The sequence below is a fragment of the Lycorma delicatula genome, chromosome 13 (genome assembly GCF_047948215.1).
Source record: "Lycorma delicatula isolate Av1 chromosome 13, ASM4794821v1, whole genome shotgun sequence".
Classification (NCBI taxonomy): domain Eukaryota; kingdom Metazoa; phylum Arthropoda; class Insecta; order Hemiptera; family Fulgoridae; genus Lycorma; species Lycorma delicatula.
Genome location: NC_134467.1, coordinates 49,834,605 through 49,861,118, shown reverse-complemented (window position 1 = coordinate 49,861,118; position 26,514 = coordinate 49,834,605). Strand labels below are relative to the sequence as shown.

At 35.6% G+C, this 26,514-nt stretch overlaps 1 protein-coding gene across 4 annotated transcripts in view; it reads left to right on the top strand.

The window, feature by feature from the left end:
- Positions 1–26,514, top strand: part of LOC142333737 (integrin beta-PS-like) — an 84,337-nt gene that overhangs the window by 39,198 nt on the left and 18,625 nt on the right. For all 4 annotated transcript variants that reach the window (XM_075381192.1, XM_075381190.1, XM_075381189.1 and 1 more), the window contains 5 exons: positions 5,499–5,597; positions 8,753–8,917; positions 9,951–10,073; positions 12,768–12,932; positions 19,364–19,612. In XM_075381192.1, the coding sequence (XP_075237307.1) occupies positions 5,499–5,597; positions 8,753–8,917; positions 9,951–10,073; positions 12,768–12,932; positions 19,364–19,612 (801 nt within the window). The remainder of the gene's footprint in view (positions 1–5,498; positions 5,598–8,752; positions 8,918–9,950; positions 10,074–12,767; positions 12,933–19,363; positions 19,613–26,514) is intronic.

Genomic DNA, 26,514 nt, shown 5'->3' with positions numbered 1-26,514 from the left:
AAATTTTTAATATCTTATCACTAGAATTCAAATTGTTTTATTGTTTTTACAAGGAATGTTTCAGAAGTAAAGGCCAGGTTGATAATTAAAAGCGGTTGGCAACAGTGAATCTTACTGCACAAGCAGGACAAATTAAACCGCTTAATTAGGTAGCTATAGGTCATCTTATCAGTCTGTTATTTCTCCTACTACAGCAATGATATCTGCCATAATAATAAACAATCCTGCCGGTTCTGAAATCCAGAGTATGATTTGATTTCTCAACATGAAATGTTATAAACACTTCTGAAATTCATAGTGATTTGTGTGAAATGTACATCCACATAGTATTAAATGAGGCAGAGGTAAGCAAGTAATTGTGATTTTAATGGTCATACAAACGTTCATGATAAGGAGGGAAGTAAAATATTTAGTTTTCAAAAAGATGACTGTCGAATGAGTAAATGCAAGAGTTAAAGAAAACTGGTGCTTTACAATTAGTGTTCTTGTAACAGAATTTCCCCATTTTTCATGGAGTACACTGTTTCAGCAAAATTAAGTAATCATAAACTGTGTACAAAATGGATCCAAGAAATCATAAATAACCATGAAAATTAAAGAATAGCATCTATATGTATGGATCACTGCAAGAGAAAGAGAAATAGTTATTTCTCATATCATAACTGGTGAGTTCATACCCCAGCCTTAAGTCTGAACAACAAACCGTACATTGCTATAATTCAAGTACACCAAAGACTACACAAGATAAATATTAAAAACACGGCAGCCGAAAAAAATTATTGCAGATAAGTATTGCTCTTTTTGTTCTGGCTTTGTTTCATTGTGATTTTGTATTATACTAATAAATATCCCGTTTGAATTTTGAAAATCGAAGGTCATTGCAAAAATATAACTTTGCTGAGATATTATAAGAGCACTCAATTGCATCTCCCAAAACAGCACCCCAGGGGTACCCTGTTTGTTACTAGTTGGTGGTGATGGTCGGTCTAACCCCACATGAGATGCTCGCATCACCTCACACATATTCTCCACGGGAAGCCCATTATTATTAAACAGAAATTTTTTTAATTCATTTAACACTATTTTATTTTATTTAATGTAAATTTAATTCTATTATTGTTGTAATATTATTCATTCGATTGATTATAATGATTAAGTTCAAACCCAACTCACACACTGGTAGAGGCTCACAGTTCATTAATTCAGTTCATTAAAGTTTGTGTTTCAACTTGCAAATCTCCACTAGTACATATATATATTATTTTTTTAAAAGCAATTTTTTAATGACCATACTCTGTACCAATACAAATTAGTTTACATTTAACAGATCAACCCTAAGTACAGAACAAGTGAAGTAGGATGACACCTTATTTCATTACATAACAGAAGCGCTTTCACAAATTTGATTCGCATAATTAGCTGCACACATTATATATATTATACATATGATTTTGTAATATAAATATATATATTAAAAAACCATCAAAAACTTGGAACTTTTTATCTAAATTAAAAATATAAAAATTGTAATCCCAACAAGAGATAAAAACATAATATAAATTTTTTTTTTAAATTACAAAGATCAATTAATTAAAATTAACCAAATTGAAATTAAAATGTAAAAATGTAATTAAAACGAAGTTAAAAATTGCATAATGAAATTAAAACTTTTAAAATAAAAACAAAAACTTAATAAAGTAAAATCAGTGAAATGGCTACCACATCATTTTACTTGGCTTAATTTTGTATTTTTATCTTTGTTTTAATTACATTGTACATTTTAATTTTGACTTAGTTAATTTTAATTATTGATCTTTGTAATTTTAAACAATTTTTTTTAAATTTTATGTTTTTATCTCTTCTGTTGGGATTATAATTTTTAATTTAAATAAAAGGTTTTAAATTGTTGTACGGTTTTAAAGTATGACAAGTTAAATTTAATTAATTTTTGTTATTTAATTTTTTAATTAATTTTTAACATAAAATTATAATTGAATGCGGCGTATATTGTCATGGATTATAAGTTTTTGATGGCTTTGTAATGTGTATATATATACACGAGGTGCTACCCAAAAGTTTGGGGAATTTGAATTTCGCACGCGAACCATTGCTGGTACGACCCGTTGCCGCTAGATGTGGCTAACAATACTCTTTGTCAATCAGTGTTTCGATAGCTGTGACGGTGAGAGGCTGCATTGTTGACTTTCATGCGGTTGTGTAACGTTGTGTTTTACTGCTTCGGCGAAGTTCTAAATGCAGATTTTAAAGAGCAAAGAACCCGCATCAAATTTTACTTCATGCTTAAAAAAACTGTGGAAGCATTTGGTGACAATGCTATGAGTAAAAGTAAAACTTTTTTTCGGTACAAACGATTCAAAGATGGACGAACGACAATTGATGACGATGAGCGTCGTTCAGGAAGACCATCAACAAGCGCAACACCGGTAGACAAACAATCCATGATGTTTGTGCAATCGTACAAATGTCATATGTGTCCGTGCAACGCATCTTGTCGGACAATTTGAACATGAGACGTATTGCTGCAAAATTCGTACAAAGACAGTTGAAACAAAACCATACCAGAAACAAAATCGGGTAGCTGACTGTAACGAATTGAAAGATTCAGCAAGAGATGACCCTAACGTCATCTCCAACATCATAACCGGTGATGAGACATGGGTGTACGGGTATGACCCTGAAGCTAAGCGGCAGTCGTCGCAGTGGAAGTCACCAAGTTCACCGCGGTCTAAAAAAGCACGCCAAGTTCGCAGCAACGTGAAGTCCATGATGATTCTTTTTTTCGACATCAAAGGCATTATCCATAAGGAATTTGTTCCTCTTGGTCAAACCGTCAATGGGATGTTCTATTGTGAAGTTTTGAAGCGGTTACGTGAAAGCATTAGGCGCAAACGTTCAGATCTGTGGGGTAACAACAGCTGGGTTCTGCACCATGACAACGCGCCCGCACGCACATCGCTAGCTGTTCGTAATTTCTTAGCTTCCAAAAAGACGGTAGTGTAAAATTTCCATTGAAAAGCCGTCATTTTAACACAATTGAGGAGATTCAGGAAGAAACGCGGAACGTGCTTCAAACACTTACACCTGCAGACTTCCAGGGATGCATGGAATCATGGGAAAAACGCTTGGATCACTGTATCAATGCCCAAGGGGATTACTTTGAAGGAGACAGTGGAAATTATAAGTTATTTGTATTTTTATGGTAAAATTCCCCAAACCTTTGGGTAGCACCTTGTATATAATTTGTGCAGCTGATGCGAATCAAATTCACAAAAGCGCTTCTGTTATGTAATAACATAACAGAAAATAAGGGAAATAAGGTAAGTCATCCTATTTCAATTGTTCTGTAGGGTTGATCTATTAAATATAAATTAATTAATATTTATACAGGTTCTACCATTACTCAGGTCATAATGAGATATCTATTTTTGTATTCCTCCAGTTTCAGCATAGAATGAAACTAATGTAAAGAGAACTAATTCTTCACTGTTCTCTTAATGATTTTATATTAATTCTGACCAGAAAGGAAATTATTCAGGTGCAAAAATACATAAAACTGGTTCAAAGATTTATCTTTTTTTATTTAAAAATATATAAGAAAACTGAACATACAGGCACTTTGTATGCACTCTTGGAATGTCACTGACCACTGAGCATGCTTTCTTCCAGATTTGTTAGAATATTGTTTGAATGACTCAAACATGTTTGGCTTGAATGAAATGGCACTGTTTGACTGTTATATATCAAATAAAGGTGTACAGCATGCATCACAATATAAATTGGATGTGAATAAGCAAACATACGGATATACTAACTTATTTGTATTTTTTTGTTCTACAAATGATGGAACAAATAAATTTAATAGACTGTAACTTAGGAACGTTACGTATGAGTTGTTTCAGACAGAATACATACTCAGATTCAGCATGTAAAATACTAGATAGAACACCTACAAACTTTTCAGTACGAAATTTCATGTTGACCACTGTATTTTTTAACCGCCTCTAAAGTATCCAAATTTTCATTAACAATGAATGTACAATTGGTTCTGTACAATTTTCTTTCATTCATACATACCACCTATCTTGGCAGTGATTAATAAATCTTATTTATACAAGTAAGAGGTCCAGCTTTTTCCCTTCCTTTTGCACTGCTGTCTTAACTAACCTTTACATGATTTTAAACAAAACCTGGAATTTGCAGTTGGTTACTACAATTTTTGTTTAATTGGATATCTTGTTGAAGAGTGGACTGAAACCAGCAAGCAGTTTACTAAATATTGAAAATATTTTTCCTTATTATAAACTTGTAAATAATACTTTATTTTGCTTAATAAATTTGTTTGTTTTTTTTTTTATTTGAAATAACATTATTTCAACTAATTCAATTTTTCTTCCCGATCTCTTTCATCATTTCCCACTGCTTTTTGTTTCTTTCTTCTGTCCGTGTATACTTTTACCACTTTTTTTGTTTTTCCTGGAAACGTGTGATGTTTTGCAATTTCTTTCTGAGCAGTGAATCTTCCTTGATATCTTCTTGTTTTATTTTCAATTCTCCATGTCGTCCAATTTCTCTGATTAATTTGTTACTGGTTTTTAGGTTTTTAAAGTGTAAATAGTTGTGTTTTCCAGACCGTTAGAATTCATTCTTTGTAGATGACTATAAAAGGTAATTCTTCTTTTTCTAATTACATAAATTACATGTATTTTCTCTGTTCGTGTACAGTTAATTATTTTGTCTTCTTCTGTATTCTTCTACGTATTTGATATGCCCTAGCTCCTTTCTGAGGAAATAGTTTGTCAATTAGAAGTTTCTTGTTAAATGTCAGACATTCAGTTAGATACAAGCTTTCAGATGAATGACTGTAGTTTAGTTTAGCGTTCATCGATATCAATTTCATAGTTAATTGATAAGTGTTCTAAGTTAATTAATAGGCTAGTTTCATTTTATTAATTCTTGACCTGACGGCTTCCTTTTCAGAGACGTTGACTTTGATATTTTGGTTTTGTTAATTTTCCCATGTGCAGTTATTAGTTTTTTGGGGGCTGATTTGATGTTCATCATGTATTGTTTTTTCAAAAGAAATCTGCAGCCCTGTTTTTATCTGCTTGTTCTTTTAGTAAGGTTATTTGCTTTGTTGGTCTTTTTATTGAATCTAATATAATAGCTAGATCATATGGAAATGTTAGATAGTTTATTGTTAAGTTTTCCTTTTATCGCAGTGTGATTTTGTCTGTAATTTTGTGTTAAACTTCTTCTCCATTCTCTAATAACGTTTTCCAGTATACAGTTAAAAAGTAGAGTCCATAACCTTGTCTTGCCCTAGATTATATCAAATGTTTTTAAGATTTATTGTCAGAACTTTACTTTGTAGTGAATATTTGTTAAAATTTGTCTGATGACTTCTCTTGTTTTATTACCTTGGCCAAATTCCTTCAGGATTTTAAATTAAGTTTATTTTATTCTTTTATTGTTACCAGTTGGGTGGCGTAATTCAACCAAATGATGGAGAATGTCATTTATATAAGAAAAGAGAATATACTCATTCCACTATACTGGATTATCCGTCAATCGGACAGGTATGTATTTTTAAATTTTCAGTAGAGTTTAAGAACTAAAAAAAGGGTTTCTTTTAGAAATTTTCATGGTATGGTACTCACAGGCTATCTGCAAAAAGGCAAATTAATTATGCTTCACTACTGGACCAATTAGAAGATGTTAGTCAAGCTAAACATTTACATCTAGTGAGAACAGAAGTGCTCTTTCACAAGAATAATTCTATTGCGTGCATGTCTAGGATTGTTTCTGTAAAACAACATCACCTATACTTCAAAGTGCTTCCAGATGTGCTGTATTCACCAGATTTGACTCAGGAGTGATTACATTCCCTTCCTAAACCTGAAGAAATAGTTTGCTGGACGAAAAATTATGTCAAATGATGAGGTCAAATCTAGGACGACCACTTATTTTGAAGAGTTGGACAAATGATATTATGATGAAGATATTAAAAAGTGACAAGTTTTTGGTCTCTATATATGGAATTAGAAGGCAACTAAATTAGAACCTCCGTTCACCAGGGTAATTACGGAGTGTTATGACCCTGGAAAAAAAATATGATTGATGGAAATTACGGTTTAAATTTCTACATTGGCCACAGGTTCTTGAAATATAGATTGAGAAGATTAGTTTTACAATAATTTTATGTAAAGAAGGTTCCTAACTTACTTATGACTACTGCAAAATTAATACGTTACAGGTTTCTGCAGAAAACATGAAGCTCAGTTTTGATTTTTACTAATAAAAATTACGATCCAGTATAAATATCTGGTATGTATATAGTATTACAAATTACAGTACTTGAAAAAAAAAATTAATAAATATTTACAAAGAGAAATAATCGCTTATCAATTTTTATTTTTTAGTGTTTATCATAATTTTTCTAATTTCTTTTTTCATATTTCTCAAAGTTATTATTTTATTAAACTCGTAATTCTGTTGTTCAAAAAAATTAACATATTTACGGCTTCTAAAGCCATAGAAGATTTAATTTTTTTATTGCTCATGTCTAGGTTATCTTCACTTGTGTCACTTTATGAATCATTCTCTTCAGCTGTAGAAGGGACATCTTTTGCTGAAGATGACTTTTGATTAAGAATGACAATGTCATTATTGGTTTTGTCATTCTCCAACCACTTGCTCACATCTTCTCTGTCTACATTAATAAAATCTAGAATAAATTTTACAATTTCAAGGCAGGATTTGAATTTATCTTCTGGTATTTCTTCTTCAAAATCATCGGATTGTAATATTTTTGTCCATGAATGTTTTAAGGTTTTGTATGACAAATTATTCCAGTCCTTGTTAAGCAAATATCACGTATTTTATTGTCCACACTTTTAAAATGTCTTTCATTGATGCGGCACAGTTTTCTTCTTAAACAACGAAGAAATTTTTGAACCTCCTTTTAAAATTGCTTATTACTCCTTGATCCACTGGTTAGATCAAAAATGTTACATTTGGTGGAAGGTAATGAACGAAAACTTGACCATCTTCAGAAATAAAACTGGTTTTGGAAGGATGACATGGAGCATTATCTAGTAACAGGATTGCCTTGGGCAGAAGATTTTTTTTCTTTTTTGTACTGACGAATTGATGGGACAAACACGTTAAAAAACCAGGTTTTAAATATTGCTTGTGACATCCAAGCTTTTGGATTGTGATTAGTAATTGTAAGGAAAAAATTGCCCTTAAAAGATTTAAATTTCTGTGCCCTTAAAAGACCTAAGCTTTTTTGCTTGACCAATAACAGTTAATTTGATTTTGTGTGTTCCTAATGCATTTGAGTAGCTCATAATAGTTAGCCACTCCTTACTAGATCTTTGACCGGGGGCAAACTTTTCTGACTGGGCTGCTAAAGGTTTTGTTGGCGTAGATTTCCAGAATAGACTTGACTCGTCTTCGTTATATATTTGTTCTGGAGTAAGAATGAACCTTTTTTTAAAGAATAAAATTCATCATTAAATAAAGTTGTGGCTGCTAAATCTACAGAAACGCTTTCCCCTTGAATATCTAATTGTGTATTGCCATGTCATTTTTTAAATCTGTGTAGCCAGCCTGTTGAAGCAGAAAATGGTTTATTTATATTTAAACTTTTATGAAAAAATAAAGCTTTCTTACTCACCATCGATCCAGATATAGCGACTCCTTCAGCACGTTTTTGTTTAAACCAATCAAAAACAGCAGCATCTAGATCCGATAATGTAGACGTTTTCATATTTTTTCTCGATAAAAGAGCAGATATAGAGTCAGCGAATAAAATTGAAAATATCCTTTTTCCGTTTGAAAAGATCTTGGACAGTTTGTTTACCAATTCCAAATTCCATTGAAAGTTTCTTTATGCTTTTGACTTTGTCCACCACATGATTTATAACTGCCAATTTTTGGTCCATGGAAAGAACAATGCACTTCCTCTTTGAAGTCATATTTCCAAATTCAAATTGAATTGCGAGACAGTAAATATGGTACAGTAGTAAAAGACAGTTACTGTACCATTAAAATAGCACAAAAACTATATCCAGTACAGTTTAAAAATCACATTCAAACTGCAGTATTACATACATAGATAATAAACTAACATAAAATGGTGTGATTGAACCACTGGATAAAACAGATACGAGTTGACAGCTGTTCAAGGTCATTTTATGTTGTATATGCAGTAGTTCTGCACATTGTATTGTACCTAAGTTGTTAGAGTACATTGGTAATGGAGATAACTTTTCTGAAAAACTGGTAAAGAATTCTCAGAATTTCGTGCTCTGTCACGTCTGTTCAGCATAACACGTGTTTACTCGTGTTTATGGAATTAAACTGCATTACTGTTCAATATGTGTGGTACAGTAGTATGTATTGTACAATGCAATCGAAGTACTCTACTGTAGTAGAGTGCCATTTAAGGTAACATTTACAAAGAATAACATAGTACTGTATTTCTTACCCTAATACAGTATCCCTCTTCTTTTTTTTTTTTAATAGCTATGGTTACTAAAACCCCGGATAACTGGAACCCCAGTTAATGAGAGTTCTACTGTATATTAAGTAATAAACATCTTGTATTTTCTTTGTCAGGCCGAGAACTTTCCAAATGTCCCTTGTATGTCTCATTTTTAATTAACATTGCAGAAATGAGGAAGAGGAAAAATTAAGTTGAACTAACTGGTTTTTTTTTTAATTTCAGGTTATCCAGAAAATCAGAGAACATTCTATGAATGTAATATTTGCCGTTACTGAATCTGAAGCTCCCATTTATGAAGATCTAGCTAGTAATATTGTGGGATCATCTGTAGGCCTCCTGGAAAAAGACTCAAACAATATTGTTGATATTGTTAGAGATAAATATGCTGTAAGTTATACCGTATCAATCACTCTCTCTCTCTCTCTCTCTCTCTCTCTCTCTCTCTCTCCTTATGAAGCACATACATGAGGTCTGTTCAAAAAAATATTTAATAGTATTCATAAAATGTAATAATATTCTGTTCATAAGACATCTGTAGATCATGCCATAACAATGACTTGCTTATTTTAGTAAGCTTACCATGCCCTTAAACTAGTATCCTTCCATTGCTGGAAACACTTTTTGTGATTCCCTTTTGGAATGACTGTTAGCTGTGATATCATGTTTGTCATACCTTGCAAAAACACAGAATTATTGTGCGCGTGTGTGTGCACATATATATATAAGTTATTGAAGTATGAAACCCTTAAATGTTTTTTCTGTTTGAGATAGAAAAGTTAAATTTAATAGATATGCTCCTTCTTCAAGACAGTTTATTTTTTAGTATGAGACCATCAACCCCCAAACCTCCTTGAGGAGGATGTAAAATATTTTAGATAAAAAGAGTAAGGTTGTAACATATTTTAAGGAGTACTGAAAAACAAAAATTTCTGACATAAAATAAATTTTACACTAGGAAAACCCTAACCAAATGAGAGGCAGTTTAGAATTTTTCTCGGCTAGTTTCAAAAGTGGCATAAAAAATATATCCTAAGTAGTCTTATACTGAAAAAAGATCGTTTGAAGACAGGAATTTTTGAAAAATTTCATTTTTTCTTTAGTTTTTCACTGTGTAGATTAAAAGTTCTGAAACTAGCTGTGAAGAACATTAAATGACAGCTATTTTGGTTAGGGTTATTATAGATAAACTTTTTTTGTCATATTTTTTTGTTTTTTAATACCCTTTAATATGAATGAAGAAAGTTTTTCTCATATACTATTCAAGGTTTACCATCCATTGAAATTTTCATTAGATTATTTTTTGAATTTTTTATTTAAATTTCTAGACTGTGGTAAATCACAGAAACTGAATCTTCAAATTTATAAAAATTGTTGTACTGTTTATTATCAAAGATAAACATCTGTCTTTTGTCTTTTACAGGAAATTAGTGGTTCCATAGAAATGAATGATAATGCACCTGAGTTTTTAAGCGTTACATACAGAACACAATGTACAGATAAAAATGCTCCATTACAACAAAGAAAAATCTGCCATAATTTAAAGGTATTTATCTTTATTTATAACTATTTATTGTTACTAAGAAGGTAGTTCTATAATTAATGAGACAAACTGCAACTGTGGAAAAACTATTAATAAAATAAATTGAAACTGTGTGACGTTCAAGTTGGCATCTCAGACAGAAAGTATCAAATGTTCAATAAGAGTTTTTATTATTATAACCCTTTTATTTATTTTAAAATTTCAACTCTGCATTTCAACTCATGTATCATGGAAATACTGCATGCAGAGGTAAAATTTTTATTTTCTAAAGCTAATCAAAAGTCAGGTCGGGAAAGGTTGCCCACTGGGCTGGTCTAGTGTACTTAACTCATCATCACAAATCAGCTGATTTTGAAGTCGAGAGTTCCGAGGTTTAAATCCTAGTAAAGGCAGTTACTTTAATATGAATTTGAATACTAGATCATGGATACCGGTTTTCTTTGGCTGGGTTTCAATTAACCACTCATCTCAGGAATGGTCAACCTGAGACTGTACAAGACTACAGTTCATTTACATTCATACATTTCATCCTCATTCATTCTTTGAAGTAATACCGTGTGGTAGTTCCAGAGGCTAAACAGAAAAAAAAGGTCGGGAAAGGTTGCCACAGCTCTACCTAACAGACTCAATCTCACACCATTAATTTTTTTTTTCAGTCCAGTGAAAGATTTATTTAAGTGACACCAAACTCGGCAAAAATTTGTAGGTCTTGAATGCAATAAAAAATGGATCAGACACTGATGTGAACAATTTTTTACAACTGGAATAAGAAAGCTCACAGAAAGAAGGGATAAATGCATAAATTTTGTCTGGGATTTTGTTGAAAAGAAGGGTTAATTTCATTATGATTGAACACAAAATTATTCTACAGTTATTTGTCCCTTTATTATTTGTACAGTTATTTGTATTATTGTTTAATGCTCTCATATAACAGTTCTAACTATTAAGTGTAAAGAATTTCAATACGTTTGACTATATATAATGACCACAACATTCATGTGATTTGACAGGTCGCAAAATTTTATTCCGGAGAATCAAATGGTATTATATTTTTTCAAAACCAAATCACCTGAATCCTATCTCAAATTATGATTGAAAATTCTGTTGATTTTAAAAAACAGGATAAATGTTATTAGAAATAAATGTCATTCAGTGATTAAATGCTGTCAGAAATGCAGAATGATGACACTGTGAATATTTCATCTGATGTATAAGGGTTACTGAAATGTAATGCATGTGGAACGTTTGAACGTAATGGGAAAACAAAACATCACACAAAGCAACATGTGCTGCCATCTTGTTGTTTCATTCCTCTACTAACATTCGTCAACTCTTTGACCTACGTTCTGTCATTTTCTGTCAGGTGATATAATTATGGAGTCGTCATTCTCAACTTGCACTCGACTGTAAACTAGTTGCAGTAGAGTGCCGCATAGGACCAGGTCCTAAAATTACCTCTGGCACCTACCCCTTACAGGAGAGTGACTCCTGATAACAAGACTTTTTACTCGCTCTGGACGGAAAGGGAGAGTGCATCATACGTGTGAGAAGATAAGCTTACAAGTAAATCATTTTGTCAGGTAACTGCCACCGAAAATTCTTTGTATCAGAAGGCAGTCCCAAGATTCACATAACAACGAATATCAGTCAGTTTTACATTTATTACTCTCCAGTCCACTATAAAGACTCAACAAACGATATAAGTTCTTATACTGCAACATGGGAGAGTACTGCACCCTCTGACATCCTTGCATTCTGTTCTGTTCCTATCCCAATCCACCTAAAAACAGAGTGCAGTGGTGAGGGAGATGACTTCCTTTTCAATGTTGTGCCAGAAAACAAAATTTGAGTGCATCATTGCTACCCAGAAGAAAATAGCAGAGTGTGGAAAACCAACAGTATGGCTTGTCCCGATCAAAAAAATTCAAAAAACCGTATTCAAAAAAAAAATTCTCTTGACAATATTCTAGAATTCCAATCATGTGTACGTGATTGACCTGCTGCAACCGAGTCAATTGTTAATTCTATGTGATACATAGAAACATTAAAACACTTTAGGAATGTCTGTTGTGTTTGACAATCCACAGAGCCAATAATTCCGAGTGTGCTACCAAGGATTTTGTGAAGTTGAAATTTAAACCTATTCCACACTCTATAATCAATGGATTCGACACCTCCGCAGTTTTCACTTCTTTCCTCAATTAAAATGTAAATTAAGATATCTTCATTTCACTACGAATAATAACCTGAGGGCGCAGTGACATTGTGGATTGAGAAAGACCACCAGCGTTCTTTATTGATAGTGTAAGAAAATTAGTTCACTATTGGGAGAAATGTGTAGCTTTAAATGGTGACCATGTGGAAAAATAATTGTAAGTTTTTGTATTAAATAAATTAAATTTATGTCACATTTGTTTCATTTGACTATCTCTTTTTATTTGTGAGTTATGAATAAGGTTACATTTTGGCTACCTTTCATACATTAAACGTTTTATAATAAAAAAACTTTGTTTAAATCATTTTTTTATAATTGTTTTCTAATCAACAATGTATAATGCAAAGCACAAGAAGTCAAATATATAGCCCATAGCTTATTTGGTCGAAACAAGTGCGGTTTTACTATAATACTGAAATTTAATGAACTAATTATAGAATTTAATATCATTAATTATTAATTTTTTTGTTTTATTTATAAAGGTTGAGCAAAAGATTGAATTTGAAGCTGAAATTGAACTGAGTAAATGTCCTTCCGATAAAAATTACGTTCATACGTTTCAAATTTATCCAGTTGGAATAAATGAACGTTTGGAAGTTAGAGTTGAAATGTTGTGCGATTGTGAGTGCGAACATGAAGGATTTAATGTAAGTACCTATATGTTTCTATTTTTCTTTATTTATGTATTTTATCTTGAAATTTTTGTTATTTTTACTTATCTTCTCTATTATCGTTCTTCTTTGGTCATGATTTTGGTTAATTATAGAGCCGTACTAAATTTCTGTATTTTTTAATTTTCCATCGGTGTACAACAGTTTTTTTACACAGATAATTTTGGCATATTCTAGCTTTTTTTGACTGAATTCAAAATATCCTCAAAATTTATTTTAAGTGCCACTTTTATTTTATAATTTTCACTTGTAAAACATTAAAATGATTTATTTTCTATATTAAAACTGAACACTTGTAAAGATTTGTTGTGGGTAAATGTTTATACAGAGTGGCGCAGAAAAACGAGAAAATCTTGGATAATTAGAAAAAATGAAGTAATGTTATTAAACTTTATTTGATGTTGAAAATATGTTCTACTAGATTTGAAATTTCAATATTCATTGCTTTTAAAAATTATTCACTTAAGTGCTATCGATTTTTGTGTACACATTCATCCATCCCGATACCATCGGGAAGACCATCCACCTTATGACGATGCCACTCCCACCACTTAGCCACTACTTGATGCCGCACCTCCCCCTCTGTTCTTAGCCCTGATGGGCTTTACTGGAGGTCGTCTTTCGTATCCTCAATACCTGATTATATATTTCAGTCATCAGTACAGCCTCTATCAGGATGGCACCGATGCAAATGCCTCAAAAGACATTTCCATCAGTGTTAAAACTCATCAACTAACAAAATATATGTTTCAAACTCACCTGAACCGAATCACAAAACTGATAATCAATAATTGAGCTATAACAAAATATTAACCTCATCTCCTCAAAAATTATTCACAACATCACTATTTCGACCTACCATACCAAAGCATCCAAAAGTATCTATCTATATCAACCCATGAACATACCAAACAACAATGAGGCACAATTGCCAAATGCCCCTACTCTGGCGGAAAAGCACCCAAACGGGTCCCTAACCATCCAGGCTACTATTCTACACAAATACCCTCTACAATCCTTTCGAACACCAAAAACCTTGAAAATATTTCAACAATGAGCCACACATCTCTTTCATGTTAGCCTGCAGATCCTGAACCGATACCCTCAAGCTCCCTGACAACCTGACACGCCTAAACATATTTTGAGCCGACGTACACCACATGATATGCATCATCCAATAATAAGAATTGAGGTCACTGACCCGAGTCAGTGAAATCAAATCGATTGAGTCAAGCCAATCAGAGCCAGCCTGTCTTAAAATGCACCATGCCCTGAAAGGAACCGAGTCACATGAATGTCTGGGAAATCCATGATGCGACTCCCGATGCCCTTATGCATGTTAAGAAGCCGTGCGTATATCGCCCATCTACCATCTCATTCCACCTGTCCTGCCAAATACCAAAACCTTCCTCCTCTATTTCCCGAATATGCTGCGCAGTCAGACTGAACTTCTTCACAGTGTAATGTAACTGTCGTTCCAATGCAAGGACATCAATTGGTTTAACACCCGCAATAACTAGAACTTCCTCAGTCCTATAGCCCTGCATCACAGTAATTAACAGGAGACTCTAACAGAATATCGCAGTAGCTTTTATACCTCATTCTATTTGCCCAAACGGGTGCTGAGTAAAGCATAATCGCCTCACATACACCTTTATATAAAATTTTCATTGTTTTATAATTTAGACCCCGATCGACGTGGACTACTCTACGAATACCGAAGAAGGCATCAGATCCCTTCTTAGCAATACTCTGAAAGTGCTCCTTGAATGTGAAATTCTCACCAAGAAGTACACCCAATACCGTTGCAACGAGACATAACGAATAGGATGGCCGTTCATCGAAACACGGGCTCGCCCGTGTTTTGTGTAGCGGCCAAACGGCCCTTCAGCAGCATCATGCTGGTCTTTTCAGGGCTCAGTACCATTTTGTGTTGATAGCTTCACACCTCTAGTGGTGCTCTACAAGCCTGAGTTGCCCGGAATTTGACCTCGTTCCGCAGGTCTCCTTTGACGAGCAGAAGCCCATCATCGGCATAAGCGATGATACGACATCCACTTGGCAACCTCAAACCGCATGAGAAAGTCAAACTCCACAAACCAAAGCAGAGCCTTGGAGACACTCTTTAGACAGCATCTTATTTACCTTATTGCCACTATTGCGAAGCTCTACATATTGGTTACAAAAGTAACTTTGTAGCACTCCGATTTCATCACGTGTACACGTCTGCTGTTATAATTGATACAAGGAAGAGGACCACCACAAGTTGTTAAATGCTCCAGATATATCAAAAAATATACCCAGGACATACGCAGAGTCAGTGTTAGTAAGGATTGCAGTTACCTTTAAAATTGTATCCTCTATACCTTTTCCCGGTCGAAAACCATACTGGTCCAAAAGAGATTTTGCGAAATCTCTTGATGGAAGGTTGATTTTGCGAAATCAACCTTCCATTAATCCGCAAATACAGCACCTTCTCAAATCTTTCCGAGCATTGACAGAAGCTTCAGAAGCCTGTACAACAAACTAACAGTAGGATCCTTGTCACCAGCTTTAAAAAGAACCTTAATCATACCACATTTCCAACAAAGAAGAAAATAGCCAGCAAAAAGCATTTTATTCAGAACCTTTGTTATTACACCAACGCTTACGCCCAATGAGCGAACAAGGAGATGTAAAGTGATTCGATAATACCCAGGAGCCTTATTCCTTGCAAAACTGCAAACAACTTGCCGCGCCTCAGCCTCAGTAATCTGAAAAGCTGCTATACCCGAACGAAAAGAATCGACCTCACGTCTAACATGCAGATGATTCTGACACTCGCCTTTCATATTATCATCTGGCAGTAAATCATTCAACAGAGTGCGCAATATTTCTGTCCTGTCAGTCAGTACACCTTGCCGGGTGGAGAGAGCAGACAGAAGAACTTTCTTTCTTTCGTTTATATTCCGGAATCCTACAAATGACACCCCAGGGATCCTTATTACCCTGATCCTGCAAGAAAGAACGCTTTTTGCTGCTTTGAATCATATGAAAATACCGGGTCCTCAAATCCCTATACTCGGAAGCAAGTTCTGCTCGTCACTCAAAGTCACCCTCACGTTGAAAAGCTCATCTAAGACGACTCACAGACCGCTTCTGATCAGAGAACTCTCTCGTCCACCAGGAGCAGTTCTCTCCCGACCAGAACTACACGGGATAGAGCGTTATGCAGCACCCACATAAGCAAGAGAAAGCCTTCCTACCAACTCCTTCAAATTCATAACTTTCAAACTCCGGCTCAAGACACGAAGTCTAGCCGATAATACATCGACAGTTTTTTTTTGCCAGTCTGCTCTCCTGTACAGGAAACGCTCCTGCTTAACGGCAACATTACACCGGTACATCTCACTGAGGACATTCGTGATCTGAAACACAATCAAACAACGATCACTGGAACCGTCATAAACTGCTGTTCCGGTAATATTACTTCCGATTATCACACTATTATTTGTGCCAGCAAACAAACTTCTACCGTTCACCACTCCTGCGAAGGTCAGCAACTCACCCAAAGCATTATAAATCTCGAGACCGTGTTGCAAAATGAAACTCTTCACTCCCTTTTTCATTCGATAAAATACTGTTCCACCATAAAGACCTTGCATTAATGTCTGCACTGATCAAAATAAGACAGCCTCCAACAAACCGTACAATCGTGTTTCACTTCTTTAAATGACGCTCAACCGGATCACTAAATTGAAAATACAAACTTGCAACATAATGTTGCAAGGTCTCGATAAACTGCTTCACAACAACGTGGTGAAAATCAGAGAGCCGCCGAACAAAGTTGCAATCCAGATCTCCTCTACACAAAATAGCAGACATACTAGCAGGATGAAACAGAAACTTCTGCTAGGTACTAAAACCTGGCAGATCACCCGCCACAATATAAGGATGCTGCAGAAGAACCACATCCAGATTCCTTCGATCTACAACCTCATCTAATTCAGTCTGCACATTGTAAGCACCGTGAGTATTCAACTACCCGAAATTAATCATTCGATGAACTGAAGTACATCTCGACAACTCTTAAATGAAACTCACTATCCTTACTGTACGTAGTGCTTTGCTCTTTGCGCAGACTCTTACAATTGACACAAATCAATCCCCCATTCTTCTTGAAACTGTCCTTTCGTTTGTACCCTTCCTCACCGCAATGAGCACACAGCGACGGAAATTGGCAAAACTTCGCCCTGAGCTCATAAAGACAACACTTAAAACAACGCTGGATATCTATACATTCCTTCACCCTACAAGACGAGAAGTCCACAAACAACCTATCTTCAGAAATAAACTTCTGTAGAAGACCAGGACCCACCTCCCAACACCGCGTGGTAACGCTCTGCTTCACGTTTACCTGTCTTAAACAGGAACCAACATTCACCCTAAAAAGTCGCCTCGTCGAAATCAGTATTTTGTTCCCTGACAGTCATGAACTCATCGTCAGAGAGACGACGATCCACGTTATAGACAATAACCCTCGGTCGCCTTTTAATTTTTCAGCCTTTAAAGATTCAGTCTCACAGTCTCTTCGTCATCAGCGATGACAACCAATATAAGAAATATATGGGAAATCCTCTGGGTTTCTTGTATATTTCTTATCTTAATGCTGGACCTCTTATTACGAAGAGCAACCTGAAAATTGCTTCTTACTTCATCGGCGGTTTTTTCCAAACCATATAGCTTATTCAGAAAGATAACCTCCGGCTGCTATCTTGAAAGTACGGCCTCACGCTTATCGTTCACGCAAGGTTGATGGAATCTTGGATAGTTGCATTAATGCAGTCAAATGCTGAAGACAAAAAAAAAACCGGAGGACGTGGTGAATCGCTAATGTATGTCGATAATTTTTATTGTTTAGACTATAAACTGTAAATTTTTAACGCGTATAACTTTATTTTTGTATTAAACCTCGAAAGCTCAATTTTAACGCGTTGTATGTTAACTCGTGCCATAATTTGAGTATTTCAGTACGTACTGAATTTCACGGTTGACATGTCTCTGTCGGATCCTTTATATTCTATCGTGTGCAGGAGATAATTTTGGACTCTACAAAGCGGCTTCCGTGCGAAAATGAATGCGAGGGACGGTTTCTCTCGGCATTTCTGATGGCGATTATCGCAAGTTATCAGCCGATAACATAAAAATGATTCTGTAATAAGGCTGACTGCATCGAATCCAATTTACACCCTCTCGATAAGAAAACGGATAAATTATCTTAATTTAGATCTGTCGGTTTACGTCGCTCTTGTCAAATCGCTTCTAGAGTTTGGTCGCTTCATTAGCTTGGGCATATCCAGCGTCTCCAGAGGATTCAGGACAGAATTTTCGTGTTCTTGGGTTTGGGTTTGGCTTTGAATACCGGTCCGTGCCACCGGGTGCCTCGGAGATATCGTGGTTGGAGTCGCTGCTGAAGAGGCAACGGTTGTACGATGTGTTTCTCCGTATAGTTCTGATCGGCGAAGTGGATTGTCCTGAACCGCTTGAGCCGTTTGATATTAGAATTCCATGCCGGACTCGTTTATCAGACCTCTTCAGCCGTCGTGTATGTTCTACTAGCTGCATAGTACTATTCCGCGACTTCACAGACTCGGCAACTTGGTCTCTCCGCTCCAACACTTCTTTCACGGTAGCGGCTATCACCTGAAAAGAATATTTTAATCTTTGAAGTGCGTTACTATGCCCTGTTTTCATTGTGAATTTGTTTTTTTACAACTAATTTATTGTTGTTACTGATGGCATCTCATCCGTGTTTCGTTGTGTATTTGCTTATGTTATTATTATTGCTGCATTCGAGTTCAACGATTACCACATTTCTTCCTTTTATTGTTTTGAATTGTGGAAATCTATTGCTAATTTGTTATCGATTACTGCTATAATCTTACTTACAGTCATTATACTTGCCTGTTGATGTTAGTTATTGTTGTTGGCATTTTATTACCGTTATGTTATTTTTTTACCGGTACTTTTTATATTGTTAGATTGAGCCGGTGAACATCCTGTTATTATTTGTTATATCTAGTCTTCTAAATAAGTAATCGCTACTGTTTTATTTTTAATCCATCTTGGACTTGTAAATCGTATATATATATATATATAATCATTTTTGTGAATTGGCGTATGTCGTTAATAAATAAATATGTAAAACAAGTTGTTAAGGATGTAGGATGTAGGAGTATATCGTACTGAAACGACTGGTACTAGATAAGGAATCTTGGAGAACTGCATCAAACCGGTCAAATGACTGAAGACAAAAAAAGTATTAGTAATTATACTATATTAAAGGGCAATGTTTGCCAGCAATAATTTTTTTTTTGGCAGTCATGTTTTTTTTTTTAATATTTATATCTTGTGTGTTTTTTTTCCAGAAAAACCAAGAACAAGATGATATAAAATTCTGTCATAATTCTGGTAAATATCAATGCGGTGTATGTAGATGCAATAGCAGACATTACGGTCGTGGATGTGAATGCAATGTCGGTGATACTGCTGCACGTGGCGATAAAGAAGCAAATGTTATCGGTTGTAAAAAGGACGCTAATTCGACAATCAATTGTTCCGGACGCGGTCAATGCATCTGTAATAAATGTGAATGTGAGAGAAGAAGTAACGGAGAGGTAAATATTTTTTGAAATGCGATCTTTTTTATTTTTTACAGGTTTGTTGATAGGAAGCGGGTACAATGTTTTTATAACAGAAGTAAAAGATTGACGGAGCAGAAATACTGTTAAAAATCGGATGAAAATAATAACGACTTATATGAGGGCTGCCCTGAAAGTAATCGGCATTTACGCATAGTACTTGCATCAGTGACCTCTCATCAATTCCTGATGTATTTCCTTAGTTTAAGCCACGTTTTACTCATTTTTTTTACTGATTTTAGTAGCGATAGTTTCATATTTATTGGAAATCATTAAGTTTGAACCGTTTTAAAATAAAAGATAAGTTTTACCTGTAAAAGTTTGGCCTGACATTGTTCGTGCGTTGGCCAACTTCTATTCCAGCCAGATCAGTAGCATCTCTTCCTTTCATCCCTAACATCCTGAATTGAAATTCTATTTGGCTCGCCGTTTTTCAAACGTTTGTAATCCTATCGATAGGCTTCGAGCTTATGTCATTAATTAAATATAATAAGAAAAAAAAAGAAGAAATTGTTACAAAACTCTTACCGGCCTGATTTCATTTGTATGTAATACATATCATATTTACAAAAATAATACAATTCGTATGATTATTTGTTGTTTAATAAATGAAATCGGGCCGGTAAGAGTTTTCTAACAAATTTTTCCTTTTTTTTTGCTTATTATATGGAACGCTTAAACATTGTTTATTATCTATTTATATCTGTTTATATCTATTGTCTATTACATATATTTAACGTGTATTTTTTTTAAAGAAAATTCTAAATTAGTAACAGATTTTAGTAATAGAAATGTAGTGTTTTAACTTTTTTGATGTCAGTATAGTTTCATTAAAAACAGTTTTATTTATATTATAGAAATTTTCCTTTTTTGAGCGTATTTAACTTACTATTTATTTTACTTTTTATTTAAAGTTGTATACACCGGTATAAATAAACACTATCTCATTAATTTACCTTAAAAACCACACATCATATTATGATGTTGTAATAACTTTTAAATTCAAAACAAACGTGATAACTAGTTAACGGTATAATGTAAGTTATAATTTGTGTAAAATTCCACAGAATATATTCAAGCCTTATAAAATTTTCAAACGGGTAAATTTTCCCCTGAAAATATATCATTTTACATTCAAATGCGAGTATATTTTAACGGGCAATCTAAAATTTACATGCGTGTATAGTAAATAATATTTGTGTTAAATTTTACAATGGCGGAGACCGACTAAGAATATATAAAAGATTAAGATAGGAACATTCATTTGTTTTTAATAATAGTGCAGTTTGATAATATATTTAACGTTTGGCATTTCATAAGTCACTTAATATTCGTAAAAAAAATGAAATGCGAACCAAATACGTTTCTAATCCTCGCAAAAATAAGACGATAAAAAAACCAATGGCAATTCACATTCATCCAAGCATATTGCAGATTACACATAATATTATCCGCCTCCAGAGATTACTTCAATAACGAACCGATCAGAATATCGAAAATTTTTAACCGATCACGCGTACGAATATGATTGACGAATCAAAAAGGCATTACATTCCACCAATCACGACTGTAAAAGTTACTGATTAATTATCAGGCACTAGATTCCAACCGATCGTAAGTTGAGAGTAATACTTAATAACTAAAAACCCTTAATAACTTATTAACCCTTTTTTTTCCCCTACATCCCTGGACCGGACATCCAATTAAGTATACTCGGCCCAGAGAAGTGTCTTTTGACTCTAAGGCGGTCTTCCCGCCCACCGGTTTTACACCCGGCACGGCAGGTCAACCGCCCCGGTGCTAGATCTTTTCTTGCCTGCCTCTATTTCCCGCCGACGAGGGCAAAGCCCGGCTATGCCGTTCCCCACCGCCGCCGACAGAAACCGGGTCTCGGTCTTTATACCATTTGCCTCAAACCGGTGCGACCAGCACAAGGAGCGCGCGCACCCCCAAAAACCAGCCACGCCGGCCGGGTCTAGGTCTTATAATTTTATCCCCGCGAAATCTCCCCGGAGTCTCCGTCCCCTCACCGAAACCTGCACGCCGGGGCATACAGCCTCTCAGAGACGGGGCTGTCCACCTATCCCTATTTACGATTGAACCTAACGATTCCTTAGTCGCGCCTCCCCTTCCTTAGTGCGAAGAACCGTACCGGCGAAATTGTTAAAAACGTTCCGGTTCTGCTCCCTCCTTAGCGACAACTCTACTATGTTATTCGCGTTCAGGTTATTGACTGCTATGAATTGTCTGTATTGTGCCCATCTTCGGTATTCGAACATCGTATGCTCTGCGTCGTCCACCTCCTGGCAGTAGTCCCAGCTGGGTGTCTCTCTTGCCGAATCTTTTTAAATAGTAACCAAAACATCCATGACCCGACATCATCTGTGTTATGTAAAAGTTTTATGTAAAAGTTCACCTCGCCATGTTGGCGATCCAGCCGTGCGTCCAAATCACTTATTAACGTTCTGGTCCAGGCCGCAGCGTTAGTCTCTGCCCGTACTTCCTTCCACCACTGTCGGGTCATCGCCTCGGTCTCAGCTCTACTACACCCTTCCGCTCTCGCTTTCCTGCTCTTGATCTGAAGTTCTATCGGCGGGACCGACGCAAGCACACATATAGCTTCATATGACAGAGTACGATACCCTGCCGCCACTCCTAACAATGCCGTTCTGTGCATTCTTCGCAGTTTATCCTTGTTTCTTTGTATCCTGATTGCATCAGCCCAAACCGGCGCCGCAGACACCGCCGCCGACGCAATCAGTTTCCGTTTGGAAGCCCCCGGTACTTTGTGTTCCACGAATAATCTCCTGATGGCTTTTATGGTGAGCCCTACTTTTTGCACACATTTTCTATATGCCCACCAAACTTGAGACTTTTATCTATTATCACCCCTAGGTATTTTGTATCCTTGACCTCAATTATAACCTCTCCACGGATCACGACCCGAACGCCGCGCGGTCTTCTCCTACCCGTGAAGAGGATACACTTGCTTTTTGCCGGGGACACCTCCATGTTGTTGTTTATTAGCCGGTTGTCTATGAGTTGGAGGGAGCGATTTGCTTTATCCTCTGCATCACCGATTTCCTTATCTTCCAGCAATAGTGCAATGTCGTCAGCGTAAGTGACTACGCTGACTCCTTCCGGATAAAGTCGTAAAAGATGTTCCACGGCAAGGGGCCTAACACAGACCCCTGCGGAACTCCACCGAAGACCGGAAATCTCACCACCCCCTCCAAAGTGCGAACCTCCATCTATCAGACAGGTAGCAGTCAACCTGGTTTAGCAAGTGGTCACTAACATTCATTTCTCTGAGCGCCGCTACAATGGCCGTCCACGGTACCGAGCCAAACGCATTTTTGATATCTAACTGGACCATCAATGGGATCCTTCTGGTCCTCCAAGTACCGCTCCGTACCTCCGCCGCCCAGCTAACCACCCTGTTTATCGCATCCAGTGTCGAACGGCCCTTATGGAATCCATATTGCTCCAAATGTAGGCTTCCGTTTAGGTCCAGCTCCTCTTGGATCCTGGTAGCAAGAAGTCTCTCAGCAGCCTTACCCGTATTATTTATGAGGCTGATAGGACGGTACTCGCAAACGCCTGGGTTTGTATTCGGTTTGGGAAGAAAAACCGTTCTGGCCTCCTTCCAGCATTGAGGGAAAGTGCGGTGTTGCAGCCCATAACTCAAAATGTCCGTCATCCCCCACGTTACTATTCTAGCCAGGCCTTTAATGACCGCTTCCGGAACTCCATCTGGGCCCGGACTCTTCTTGTTATTTAACTTGTTAATTGCGGCAATCACCTCATCCTGTGCGAACCTGCCACGTTCGCACAAGACTGCCTCCCGTCTTATCTCCTCCTCCCGTGGGAAAAGTACGGACATCTGGCGCGCCGCTTCGTCCTCATTCAGCGCAGGCACTCGCCTCCCCAATCGCTTCATTACGATTTTGAAGGCTAGCTCGATGCTAACCCGTGGGGGTTAGCATCGAGCTCACCACACAGTTCCCTCCACTTAGATCTCTTGGCGTTCTTAATCAGGTAGTTCAACGTTTTCCGAGCCGTCGTATAGGCCTCCATAGTTTGTTCAATCTGAGCCTCAGATCCCTGTCTAACTCGTAATCTTTGGGCCGTTCGTTTATTTCGCTGAAATATGATTCTTTGTTCGGCGATCTCATGGTTCCACCAGTACACAGGGTGGTATCTATGCTCCGTTTCCGGTATGCTGGAAATTTCGTTTGAGATTATTTCTTGGAGGACCTCCGGATCCAACCTTCTGCCGTCGGAGATTTTGCGTGCCGCTCTCTCCACAATTAACTGTTAACGCTTAACCCTAACTACTATAACTATTAAGGGTTAAAAAATAACTATTTCCACTATTCAAAGGTTGTAGCTAATATAGTTGGAAATGAGAGAATAAAATCATTACCAGCGTTCTAATCTGTTCTTATCTTGAGGTACATTTGTTATTTTGTGTCTTTTATTTGGTGGATTTGTAGTTGGATTTAAGATTCAATTTCCATTCGTTGTTAATTATTATTATTAGAAGTTGGTGCAGTTTCACTACCTATAAACATTCTAAACTAACCTCATTCGCAGACATGTTATTATGATCATCAAAAGTATCGCTAGAACATTTGCTTTCGCATTCATCACCTGACTTCATTTAGCAAAATTTCAATTATTTCACTCTGGTAGATTGTAGAGCGAGGGGTGACTGTATGTTCATAGGTGATGAATGAAGACAATGCCTTGTTGCTTGATGAATAATGGTTTAATGAATTGTCGTCTTGACAGTTAATGGAATGAATTGTAACATAACGTGTAACTTGACGTACAAAAATAAAAAAATATAAAATTAAATAAAACATTAGAGTTAATGTTCATCCGAACAAAGAAATGGAGTCCAGTCGGACCAAGAGTATGACGTGACCCCCTTGGATCAGATTCGTGCGCCGAATACTAGTACAAGCAGAACTCTCCGGTGAGCGCTAGCACCCACTAGATCCCAGCACCGGACGGCTCGACGTGAAACGGAACACACTCGTATGACTTAAATTCTGTTATTTGTCTATACAATAAAAAGTAATAAATCACGGGTACGAATCTGCCATGAGAGAATCATTTCAACCTAGTATGTAAATGAATTAACCCGTCGAATTGGTATAGCGGTAACTATACCAGATCGTGGATACCAATGTTCTTTGGTGGTTGGATTTTAATTAACCACACATCTCAGGAATGATCAACCTGAGACTGTACTAGACTACACATCATTTACATTCATACATGTCATCCTCTGAAGTAATACCTTAACAGTGGTTCCGGAGGCTAAACAGAAAAAGAAAGAAAGAAGTATGTAAATGAATTAGGATTTACAGTATGTTAGTACTGAAAAGGTCAGAATGAAAATCATTCCAGAAGACTAAAGAAATGAACAAATAAATCGGTTAAGGAAATTCTTAAGGATAAATAGATAGTAAACCCCTATTGATATATAAATTGCTTAGTTTAAGTCTCCTATATATGGAGTTGTTACTAAATATCTTTATTAAAAAAAAGAAGAATTTATGCCTAGTGAGTTCCTTAACTAGTCTAAAAAAAAAAAAGACAAGAAATAACAAGTTCAAATTTTAACAGTTTTGAAAGATTTGAAACTATTTTATGAGTATGTATCCCTTTTTGAGTTATTTTTTTTTAATGTAACTAATTTTATACATTACAATATTTAGAGCTTCTAAACAAAAGTAAGGATATGACTCCAAAATCTTGAATTTTTGTTTTTAGAAAATATCTTGAAATATCATCTTCCCAAAAAAAAACTTAGGTTAGTCTACTTTTTCCAAAAAAATATTTAATTCAGAGTTGAGATTTTGTGTTTTTATAAGTTCAGTATTAATTAGTATTTTGCCCTATTTCCTGCAGTATCAGCCAAACATAAACTCTGGAAATAAAATAATATAGTATGTTTTGTGCAGACTGTGGTTTCTTGTTTAAACTTGATATCTTTAAAATTAAAAAACAAGGATGTTTTTAAAGCTACCACAAACCTTAAAAAAGTGCAAAAATTGGCATAAAACTGGCCATTCAAAAAATGTATGAAACATCAGAAAAATAAAATAACTTCTGTTTAAAAGTGATACGGGCCTGTGATAAAAAAAAAATTACCTTCGACTCCCTTACAGTGATCTAAAATGTTTGCTTTGTGATTAGCCCGATAGCATTGAGTTAATCGCTGAATAACTATCATTTTATAAGGTTAAAAACTTAAATTCAAAATTTGTTATATATTGTGATTCGAAACTCCTAATCCAGTGTCATACCAGATGGAATTTTGATGAACACTTATTTAATAGCATCAGTATTCTATTACATGCAGGTAAATCTGTTCTAACAGGATGTTCTTTTCACTTTTAAATTTAGCATAATTCAGCCTTAAACCAAGTCATCCTAATTTTGCTATCCTTTGCAAGATTATTTTCCAAGAAGAAACTGGGCCATGATGACCCATGTTGAAACAATAATAAAACGAACACTTTCCTGTTGTCAAATGAACGTTGTTCCCTAACAAAAATCACGATCTAAGAAAAAAAAATTAAATCTTCACAGAAAAATTGGTACCACATGTTAACACTAACTATTCTATTGCAATAATAATTGGTAAAGGAATGTTGCTGAAGGTCACATAACCTAGCTCTCTCAAAAAAGCCTTAGAATAACAACAATTTAAACAACTTTTCTACTAGACTTTAGTACTGAAGAGTTTCTATAAACAAAGAGAATGATTGATTTTTAAATAATAAGGATGACATCAGTAACAGCATTTTGTATATTTTTATTTGAGGATTCAGGAATTCAAGTTTGAGATTATCATTATTTGG